The 11,708-nt window shown below is 40.9% G+C and overlaps 2 protein-coding genes across 5 annotated transcripts in view; both read right to left on the reverse strand.

Annotated features, from left to right (window-relative positions):
* LOC116084079 (PHD finger protein 11-like) overlaps positions 1–11,708 on the reverse strand; it is a 26,406-nt gene that overhangs the window by 12,844 nt on the left and 1,854 nt on the right. For 2 of the 3 annotated variants that reach the window (XM_031360828.1, XM_031360827.1), the window contains exon 1: positions 2,016–2,138. Coding sequence is in view for 1 of the 3 variants with exons in the window: in XM_031360829.1 (XP_031216689.1) it covers positions 2,016–2,137; positions 6,148–6,190 (165 nt within the window). In the remaining 2 variants the exon portion in view is untranslated. Of the gene's footprint in view, positions 1–2,015; positions 2,139–6,147; positions 6,277–11,708 lie in introns of those variants that run through there. The other variant, XM_031360829.1, reaches the window with a different exon arrangement.
* The window catches only part of Setdb2 (SET domain bifurcated histone lysine methyltransferase 2), a 38,640-nt gene continuing 37,626 nt past the window's right edge, over positions 10,695–11,708 (reverse strand). For both annotated transcript variants that reach the window (XM_031360822.1, XM_031360821.1), the window contains one exon: positions 10,695–11,122. In XM_031360822.1, coding sequence (XP_031216682.1) covers positions 11,005–11,122 — 118 coding nt within the window. In that variant the 3' untranslated portion in view covers positions 10,695–11,004. The remainder of the gene's footprint in view (positions 11,123–11,708) is intronic.

The raw sequence follows: 11,708 nt of genomic DNA on the forward strand, positions 1-11,708 counted from the left end.
CTCAGAGTCAAGCTGTCTCTGTGATCCTGTGATTCTGTGATCCTGTGACCCTGGGCTTGTTAGAGCACATGGGAGTGCAGCAGTTTCCTCTGGGTGTTATGGGACTGGCTGCAGAGCTTGTGCCCAAGGTCTGCTAAGGACACCAGCCCAGAGACACCAAGGACCCTAAGCCACTGGGTTGGTGGAGTTCCTGTGTGCCTGGTCCTGGTGGTCCCAGTTACTCCCAGTCTTGGGACAGATGTTGGGTCCTCCTCACCTCTGATCCTGGGTGTGTCAGAGTGCCTGGGAGTGGAGCTTCCTCTGGGTGTAATACACCTGGCTTTTATGTTTTTTTTTTTTAAAGATAGATTCTTGCTTTATCCAAGTTTACCTGGACCTTGGCCTCTTCCTTAGCTTCTAAGCAGTGGAATTGCAGGAATGGCTGATCACAGCTAGCCCCAAATTCTGTTGTGTGTTTTAGAGGCCCCAAGTCTCTTTCCTCTTAAGCATTTCAGAGGATGGAGAGAGGGCTCAGTGGTTAAGCATGTCCACTACTCTTCCAGTGCTACAGAGGGTCTAGATTCAGCTCCCAGCACCCAGCTCTCATGTGAACTCTAGCTTCAGAGTGTCACACACATGTATACACACACACATACACTAAAATATTTTTTTTCAATTTTATCAAATATGTGTTTTATAAGCATGCATGTGTGTATTTGTGTGTGTTATTTGTGTGTGTGTGTGCTGTATGCATCTGTGCAATTTTGTGTATGTGTTCTCTCTATGTGTGTTTGCACCTGCCTCTATACATGTAGAGGACAGAGAGATTTACTTCTGCTGTCTTTCTCTACTGCTTTTTACCTTTTTTCTGAAGATTTTTTTTAATGAAAATGAGTGTTTTGCCTGCGTGTGTCTTTGTGTATCACATGTGTTTCTGCAGAGATCAGAAGAAGGTACTGCATCCTTAGAAGTGGAGTTGCAAATGCTTGTGAACTAACCCCCGTGTGCCGAGAACTGAACCTGGGACCTCTGCAAGAGCAGCTTCACTACAGAGCCATCTCTCCAGCCCCTCTCTACCTTATTTTATAAGATAGTTGCTCCCTATCTCCCTTGGAGAACTCACAAATTCAGCTCAACAGGCTGGCCAGCAGGCTTCTAGAATTCTGTCTATTCCTCCCTTCCATGGGATTATAGGCACACAGTATCTTGTCCAGCTCTTTGCATGAGTCCTGGGGATAGACTTCAGGACACTTATGGACACTTATGTTTCTGGAACTTTAATAACTGAGCCACCAGCTCTCTAGCTCTAGATAGCTGAAGTTACTGTGAGTTACATAAACCTAAGCAATCTGCCTGCTTTCATTTAAAGGTTAATATTACAGACAAGCTAAAAAAAAAAAGTAACATAAAAACCTAGGAAAAATTATAATACTTAAATATGCAAAGGACTGTATAAGAATTAGAAATCACAATGTAAATGTTAATACTTGCATGTGGAAGTCAGGGAACCACTCCGAGTTTAGCTCTCTCCTTCCCTCAATGGTTTGGAGTTAGGGCCTCTCTATATTTCTGCTGTTCTGCTCTAGTTGCAAGCTTAGTGCATTGATACGTTGTATTCATTTTATTTATTTATTTATTTATTTATTTATTTATTTATTTATTTATTTATTTATTTTGGTTTTTCGAGACAGTTTTTCTGTATAGCCCTGGCTGTCCTGGAACTCACTCTATAGAACAGGCTGGATTGTATTTTAACAGGATTAAAAGTTGCTCCCTGAAAGATGCTGATAGAAAAAGGTGGGCCAGTAAGGTGGCTTGTCAAGAAAAATTACTTGTTGCCAAGTCGGAAGACCAAGGCAAGCCTCACATGAAGGCATAATATACCCTGGGACTGGGGTTATGGGTGGATGTGAGCCACCCTGTGGGTACTGGGAATGGAACCTGGATCCTGTGGAAGAACAACCAGTGCTCTTAACCACTGAGCCATCTCGCTAGCCCTACATGGGTAATTTTAAAGTTATGTACCAGTAACTTACCAAACAGTTTTCGTGAACAGCTATATTCGCTGACTGTACAAAGTATATCACACTCCAGTCATGGCCTTCAGGGCAGAGGGCACATGTCCTTTGTTCCATCTTTTCTGTAACCTGACAGACACCTATAAATAACATCCAAGTTAAAACAGAAAAACATTGTATGGCCTTGGTAGCTACTCCAGTCTTAAAGAAGAACAGGACCCTCTTCTTGTGATAGAGTCTCAACTCCTGGAACAACGACAAATCAGCAATCTAAGTGAGGAAAAATAGCATCTCTTGTGTGGTATAGCCACTGATTAGGGTTCTAGACCAGTGCTGTCAACAGAAACCAAGCAAGCCACGAAGGTCGGCTATGGAGTCACTGAAAACTTTCTAGAGGCCTTATGAAAATGCATGCAATACACGAAGAAATCTCTGATGATATCTGAGAGCTGGACTTATCAATAGGGACAGCTAGCAATGTAGAGCCAAGGTTGATTCCATGTCTACTTAGCAAAGACAGTAGGAGAAGGTTCACCTCTGGGCCTATGAGCTTCCTTACCATGGGATCTTGGTCAGATTTGCAGTATGAGGCATGTGATTCCTCCTGCTGGCCCTAACTCCATTTAGAAGCCAGTTGGTCACCCCTATAACACGGGCTCACTCTGTGCCCAGGAACATGTCTTGCCATGCTGGTTGTTATTGTAGCTCACAGTGTTCACAGCTGGGTGAGACCGTGGATTACTGTTCTTCTCCCACAAGCTACCTGGCTCCTTTCAGAACTGTGAGAGCTAGCCAACAGGGAAGAACCTCCCGGTTACTGCTTAATTTCTCTGTGTCCTGTTACTACAAAGTGTGATGCCTTTGGCAATAAGGTCTTAAGTTCTCACCTGGTTACAGGGAAGAGAATAAGTGTGGAAATCTTTGCCATAAATGAGACAACAATCTCCTCACCTCAAGAAACACTATGAGAGAGAGGAAGGAAGAATTTAAGATCTGTAGAAACAGTGTCTTCTAGACATGATCGAAATGCTGTGATCATAAATTCAAAGCAGCTGTAGAGGCCTGCAAGAGGCCTGCATAAAATTCTAGCTGGCATGGTGGTGGGATTGAGAGGCAGCACTCACTAGCATCCACCCCTAACTGAGAAGAACTGTCAGCTGATGGATTGTGGGGGTGGAGGGGAGTGATGGCTTTACTTTAGGGTGTGTTCCCTGTTAGGTCTACCATGAATCAATGGTTGGAAATACACACACACACACACACACACATATATGTTCTGCCCAACCTGGATACAGTAAACCACTCTAGATGGAGAAAAGAACAAAGGAAATTCACACAAGGTAAATACCTGTCAGCAAGGGCAGAACAAGATAAAGATCCCAATAGAAGTAGAATACCCACTGTCTGGACCAGAGGCTAGATACATAATGATGGCAATTCTATACAACTTCCCAAGTTTGAAAGGAAGTTTTAAACTTAATGTAATTTCTACCCAAAGCCCAAGGTTAAGGAATGTATAAATGTAATTATTAGAAAGACTATATTGGCATAGATAGTGAGGAAGCTTTAAAGAAAACAAGAGGGAGCATCTTACCTGCTTGATTTAAACACATATGTTCATAGAATCACTTGGACAGATTGTTAGATGAATAAGCCAAAGAACAGGCAATACAGGCAAAACTGGGTCATGCCCCACATTTCTAATTCAATGGATGATAGCATTGTTGTTGTTCTTTTATAGCAGCAATGACTCTGCCCATTTTTTCTATTGAATTATTTTCTTACTGATTTGTAAGAGCTTGTCACATGTTAGAATATTATCACTTTGATAGTGAATCAAAATTTGGTAAGAGGAGTACACTTGGCATCCTCCTCTGGCCTCTGCATACCTACCAGTAACCCCTCCCCCCACATATGTGCATACACCATACACATACATAATATTTTAAGTCTACCTGCTTTATGTAATATTAAAACTACTTTACAGTTTCTACTCTTATGTAAGGGTGATATATTTAGAAACTAGTGAACTCTTGTTTTATAATATTAATAAGGAATTATTTTAAAGGACAAGATGGATATATACCTCATTTTAATAATGATTAGATGTGGTTATTTTTGGTCCTGTAGCTTTTATTTTGCTCCTCTGACTCCCATTAATATTATACTTACATTTTTAATGAAAAATTTTATGTATGAGGATACCCCATGAGTGCCTGGTGCCTATGGAGACTAGAAGAGGCTATGGAATCTTTTGGAAGTGGTAGTGAGCCATTATGTGGGTCCTAGGAATCCCACAAGAACTCTCCACTAGAGCAACTGGTGCTCTTAACTACTGAGCCATCTCAGGCCCACTTTTAAATTAAAACAAAACCAAAACAATCATAATTCTTTTGAGACAAACCCACTTTGAGTTTGTAAATACAAAGCCTGGGAAATGGGATGGAATCTTATCTCTTTAGCTCCTCACTTTACAATCCACAAATGGATTACCTAAATGAATAGTTGACCAGATGGCTAGTGGTTGCATTTATTTTGGACATTTGTACCCTTATTTGTGCCATCCTCTCTGCCTGAAACAATTTTTCACAAATCCTCCCTATGGCCAACTCTGGACTTTAAAAAATACAATGGGAGCTGGGCAGTGGAGGTACACGCCTTTAATCCCAGCACTTGGGAGGCAGAAGCAGGTGGATTTCTGAGTTCGAGGCCAGTCTGGTCTACAGAGTGAGTTCCAGGACAGCCAGGGCTGCATAGAGGAAACCCTGTTTCGAAAAACAAAACAAACAAAAAATACAATGGGGCTAGAGAGACAGATTAGCTGTTCTTCCTCTCAAGGATTCAAGTTGTGGTTCCCAATACTAATGTTGGGATGGTTTACAAACTCTTGTTACTATAGCTCCAGGGTCTCCACACACTTTGGATACAAACACACACACACACACACACACACATACACAGGCATGCACACATGATAAGTACATACATCTGTACATACATACACACACAAATACATACATACATACATACATACATACATACATACATACATACATACATACCAGGAACTAGAATTATGGTTCTGTAGACAAGATGTCTTGTTGCTCTTGCAGAGGACCCAGGCTTGATTCCCAGTACCTACATGGTGACCTATAAAGATTTCTAACTCTAGATTCAGGGAGGGATCCTTTGCTTTCTTCTAAACACCAAATCATCAAGCACATGAAGGCTATACAAACATTTATAGAGGCAAGATAGTCATATACAAAATAAACCTCAAGAATATACTAGTTGCAGGATGGTTACAGGCTGAAATCACTAGTCAACTGTAAATTTGGATGTAGACATCTCTACCAAAGATAATGGAACCCTGGGTTGTTTCAGGGATGGAAGGATGCTTTTGCTGAAAGTAATGACTTCCCTTGGGCAGTGATCACTGCTATCAATGTTGCTTGAAAGGGTTGGAAAGGTTTGGCATTAGTGCCTTCCTATTGTGTCTGTATTTCCTGCTTTAACTTTTGGGTCAGGTTTCTACTGGAGAGACAAGGGGATGGCAGGCTGTAATGGCCTGTCAACACCAGCTTTCCTGCTGTCCTCTGTGCATTATTTTTCTTTCCTATCCCAGAGGGGACTTCCTGTGCATTCTTGAGTACATGATTTTCTAAGATGATTCCAGAAACCTGTGAACTACAAAGCTGACAAAAACCTGGATCACCATGCCCTCAAGATAAGAGAAAACCATCTCAAGGAGATTGTCACCATGGATGGTCCTGAAACATCAGCCTAAACTCAAGCCTCTAGGAAACTAATGCAATCTGGTCCTCAGTATTCCCCAATTACCCAAAAGACTGGGGCCTCCTTTCCATGATTTCAATATCTCCAATCAAGTCTACTCCCTTCCCAGCATCATGTCCTCAGTATTTCTGCACTTTACAGTGCAGGGCTCCCAGTGAAGCAAATAAGATGAAACCAAATAAGATGAAACCAACCAACCTAGAGGTTTCAGCTTCCTGAGGTCCCCAGAGCCTACAGCTTTCTCAGATGCTGTTAAGCCCAGCCCAACTCTCAGCAGTGCTTTGCAGTCTCCCTGGGTGGAGTGTGACCTTCCTGCAACCCGCCCCCCCCCCAAAAAAAAACCCCTAGTACTCACCAGTGAGGACTGGGCCACGGGACAGTGGTGTTTCTTGGGCCATGACAGGGTACCTTCACTCCTCACAATGCAATGGGGGAGTTTCTAGTTTCGTTTCTCTAAACCTGGGTGGTGATAGGAAGCAGCATCCTGGGAGGAAGTACAAGATAGGTACGGTTTCCTTGTCAATCTTCAACCCTGAACAGTCACTTAAAACCTGCTGTGCAGTACAGCCCACGACCACCTGCCCCGTGCTGCTGCTGCTGCACAGGGGCCTGTGTCTTCTTCCATCAACTAGCAGTCAGGAAAATGTCACACAGGCCACTCTGATGGAGGCAAATATGGAGAAGGGTCCTCTTCCCAGGTGTGTGACATTGACAATCACAAATAGCCATCAATCAGCTGGAGAAAAACCACACCAGACACCCCTACTGTGCCTGTGCTTAACTTAAGGAACAATCGGTCTGTACTTCTGAAACTTGTAGCACATTGTTTGGCTTATGTGGGAGTATCTATAAAGGACAAAAAATTTATAGGTCCTAGACCCAGGTGCCAGGAAGGAGTCTTTATTTAGCACCCATGGGCTACAAAGCATCACAGAAATGTGGATCTTTCAGTTCTACTGACAAAGAGAAATATCCATGTAGGCATCAACATACATTAAAAGTTCATTCTTTAGAGGGAAATCAAAGATATAGTCTAAAGGGAAGACACTCTAAGAGGAGAAAGGGCAGCCTGAGCCTGGCAGAAGAAAGACAACTGAACAGGGCAACATGGACAGCCTGGGCACAATGAAAGGTCCTAGCACAGGATAGCAAGGGCCTTGGGTAGGTCCTGGAGAAGGCCTTTCTCACACTATCAGGAAGAATAGGAGAGCAGGGCCTGTGCTTCTGAGGAAAGTCTCTAGCTTCCAAGATAAAGAACAGGCAAGGATAGAGGAAACAGACACATGGGGGGACAGTGGCTTTGAAGGGAAATATCGCATGAATGCATGTGTGTGTGTATACACACATACTCATTAAAATAGTTATATTAAACTTTTACTGCATGTTATTTTGTGTGCATTTTAGACACATGACATATAGGGCAGTTAGAGCCACTTCAGGTTAAAGTAATTCTCTTCTAGCATATGGGCCCTAGGAACTGAAGTCAGGCTGTTGTGCTTGGCAGCATGTGTCTTTACCTGCTGCGGCATCTCTTTGGCCCATAACTAGTATCTTCAAAGACAAACTATTAAGGCCACAAAACAAAACAGAATTCTTTAAAGGATTCTCCCTGGGCATGGTGGCACACACCTTTAATCCTAGAGCTTGTGAGACAGAATCAGGCCAAGCCCTATGAGTCTGATGACAGCCTGTCTCAAACAGTCCTCAAAGGAAAAAAAAAATGCTCTTAGAAACAATGTAACAGCTGGGCAGTGGTGACACAAGCCTTTAATCCCAGCACTTGGGAGGCAGAGGCAGGCAGATTTCTGAGTTGGAGGCCAGCCTGGTCTACAGAGCGAGTTCCAGGACAGCCAGGGCTACACAGAGAAACCCTGTCACAAAAAACCAAACCAAAACAAAACAAAAAAAGAAAGAAACAAAGTAACAGGGGCTGGAGAGATGGACCAGTGGGCAGAGCACTAGTAAGGACACAGGACATAAGTTCTCCACTCCTCAGGACTGCATGAAGTCAGGGTTGAGAGATGTACCAAGCAATATCAGGACTCAGGGGGCAGAGAAAGGGGCGCTCTTCGGTTTGCTGGCCACCCAATCTAGATGAAACGATAAGTCAGATTCACTGTGGCCTTTCTCAAGGGACAAGATGGAGAATGATAAAGTATAATATCCAATGTCTATACTCATTCATATACACTAAAAGAAATAAACATTAGAAAACCACAACGTAATACATGAAGACAGGCAGATTCACAATCATACAACAGAAAGAAGATGGAAGACACATGCAATGTGAAAGTAGAGATTCCAAATCTGGACTTGCTCTTGGAGAAGTGCTCTTAGTTGTCTTAATGCAAGATAGATGTAATATTGACAACTCAGTGTTACTTCCTAATGTACTTCTCTAATACACACAGTAATCATCAGATCTCTAATTGGTCTCAAGTCCTGCTCAACAAGGACATCATATTTGGTCCTGGAAACCCAGTCAAGTACTCAGGGATAGAGAAGTCATGAATCGTGGAAAAGTGACAACTGCCCCCTCACCAATCCAGCATGATCCCTAACTACATTGCAAATATGTTCCCTTAGACCCCTAGATGAGCATAGCTCTCACCCTTCATCAAGGAAACTTCTCTTTGCAAACAGATGGAGATCCTTATAGCGAACTACAACTGATCAATATGCAATTGCAGAGCTCAGCCCCAACTAAGGCATCATATAACACAACTCCTACCCCCGAGGATCACTGTGGAAGAGACAGAAAGACTAAAGAGCCAGATGAACAGGGAGTCTGCTCTGAGATTCTGTCTCCTGGAATTGTCAGAGAAGCTACAGCCATGAAGTCTCCCCAACATGGCAGCCTAAACACAGGCTGAACAATGCACACCAAAGGATGTGCTTACATGGGAAGGGAAAAGCTCAGAAGGCCTCAACCCTCCACAAAGAACTACAGATGACCAAGGAGTACTGAAAGCAGGAGTAGGTCTCCCTCAGGGAAGAACACATCAATTGGTCATCTAATAGGACCCTTGAAAACTTGTACATACAAGTATTATTACACAAACTCAGCAGGCTGTATAGAATATACATATTCTCAGTCTGTGTAGTAAATATTATATTAGATAGGTAAGAATATAGATATATCCCTAAATAAACACACACACAGAGACATGCACACAATTTAAGACAAAGAGGCCATGACTCTGAAGGAGAGCTGTGTGAGATGGTACATAGGAGGAGGTATTGTAGCGAGAAAAGGGGGAATGTGATATAGTTATCATAATCTATAAAACAGAAAGTTATAATTTAAGAAAATCAGAAAGCTATTTCATGGATTGTCACATAAGAGGGCATAATGAGTGTAAAAGCTAGAATTCAGAGAAGACTGAACTGAAGCAATATCTACTGGACATCACAGGTTCTCTACAGTCATAAGCAGTGATTGCCCAGAAAGATCAAACTGGTCAACCTTCTAGCAATGGGAAGTAGATTTCAAGAGCCCTCACCCTGAGGAGATACTGATAGTTGATGGCTTTTGTGGGAAGGAGAATAAAGTTTCATTTAAGAGTGTGGCACCTAGTGCCCTCATATTCAGGGATAAAAGAGCAGCATAAATAGGAGTTGGTGAGTTATTTAAAAAAGAAAAGAGAAAACATGAAGTTGGGAGGGAGTGAAAAATGATGCATGAATATAGGAGAATAAGATCAAAATATATTGTCTGAAATTCTCTAAGAAAATAAAAATATTACATTAAGAAACCAGAAAGCCATTTTTAATTATAATATTTTGATAAATAATTCCAAAAAGAAAAGAAACCATTAAACTGTTTTAAGAAGATTTTCTTACATTGAAGGACAAAGATTTCAGACTGAAAACTCACCAAGCACCCAAGAGAAGGAGTGAAACACATATTTTCTAGAGACCACACAGCAGGACAAACATAATACAAATGCTGAGTGCTTGAGAGGGCCGTACCCTGCCAAATGGCTTTCATTCACAAAGTCACTGCCAAAACACCCAAAGGAAAACATTAATATCCTGAAGTAAATAGCAATAAAGTCGAAAACAGACATTTTCAAGCATATAGTCTCAAAACATTTAGTTCTTAGTTTTTGTCTCCAAAAGTTATTGTTTAATCCACCTGTGGAGGAAAACAAACAAACAAACAACAACACCACCGACCAGGGAAAGGGGAAATGTAGGCTACACAATGGAGAGTGCTAGCCGTGGATGGACACCAGGTAGTGCAGATCAGGATTAGTGGAGAGCTTGCTCCAAGGATGACACTGATAGAGCACCTGAAACAGGCCTCTTCACAATGGTCCCTTTTAGAGAAAACAATCTACCCTAACAGTCAAGTCTCCTCGCTTCATTTTAGTGACTTCTCTGAGTCCTTGCATACCTACCTGTAGCTCAAACTGTCGCTTCTCCTTTTGATGCAATTTCAGGTTACATGGGACAATGTGACTAGCTTCAAGGTTCCCTTTACTCCTAGCTCTACTCTGTGTACAAAATATTAAGTTTCTTCCTTGCTCTTTTCTTCCTTCCTCTTTTGTCTTGTGCACTCAGGCACTACAGGGAAACTGGGAAGTTTCTTGTTCACAGTGTGTTCAGAATGACCCTCTGCTGGGATGGCTAATGGGACAGTGAAGTAATAAAGTACTCGGGAGGGTGAAGCTGTTGCTTTGTGGTAGAGTGAATCCGTACATGCAGGAGTCCATGGGTTTACTTTCAATTACTGTGTATAAAGTTAGCTCCTACAGTCTCAGTCTCTAAGGACTCCAGCCTATCATTTGTAGTTTGTAATACTCAACTGTCAGGAATTTAATATCAAGTGTGTAAAGGTTAAAGATATAAAAGTTGATCCTTTGGAGCATAGATTATAAATAATAATCACAAAAACAATTTAGAAACATACAAATTCTATTATAATTTTATATTGATATATAAAATACAAAAGTTACAAATTATACAGTGATATGTACATAAAATATACTATTTATTCTATTCATGTAAAGTTAAATAACTGTAATAACATGGTGATACTTGATACATATGAGTGCCCTTATTTTGTTTCTAACTTAAGACACAAAATTAGACATAAAATATTAATACCCTGAGCAAAGGAAACAGAAGTATCAACCATAATGTCATTGACAACTGATGTAGCTCTACATTGATCCACTCATTTCATGAATGGATATCAGATATAAAGTTATATTATTTTTTTCCGACACTTATTAAACCCGCATTGGCAGAGGATTTCCTTTTCAGGCATTGTCCCAGCTTCATAACCATAATCCCATGTTAGTTCTGTTCTTGCTTTCACATACCTACAAAGTAGAAATAAAAAAAGAATCATAAATCATGCTAAATTATTCCACAGTAATCAACCTTGAATATTACAATTTTCATATTAACAAAATCAGCCATCCTAAAGTCAGTCTATTTTCTCTTTCCAAAATGTCCACCATTCAAAATAATCTTTATTAAAAGTAGTCATTTGACTTTTCTTTAACTTTTATTACATTATGATGAGAAAGGTTACATGATTTCAATTTATCTGAATTTGTTAACATTTAAAAACATATTTTAAGTAAATAGAATTAAATCACATTCTTGTTTCCCTTTTGTACCCCAACTTCTCCCAGAGACCCCCCCTTCAATACCTACAATATCTTTTTTGGCCAGGTGGTGGTAGCGCATGCCTTTAATCCCAGCACTTGGGAGGCAGAAGCAGGCGGATTTCTGAGAAAAACCAATATCTTTTTTGTCATATTCCTTAAAATTTATAAAATATTATAATAGTAAAAATGAGTATTATAAAATTTGTTTGATGTAAAACAGCAATCCATTTAACAGTCTTATGTAGATGCTTGTCTACAGCAATACTGAAAATACATGTTTTTCTCAATATAA

This window comes from Mastomys coucha, unplaced genomic scaffold, assembly GCF_008632895.1.
Source record: "Mastomys coucha isolate ucsf_1 unplaced genomic scaffold, UCSF_Mcou_1 pScaffold9, whole genome shotgun sequence".
NCBI classification, from domain to species: Eukaryota; Metazoa; Chordata; class Mammalia; order Rodentia; family Muridae; genus Mastomys; species Mastomys coucha.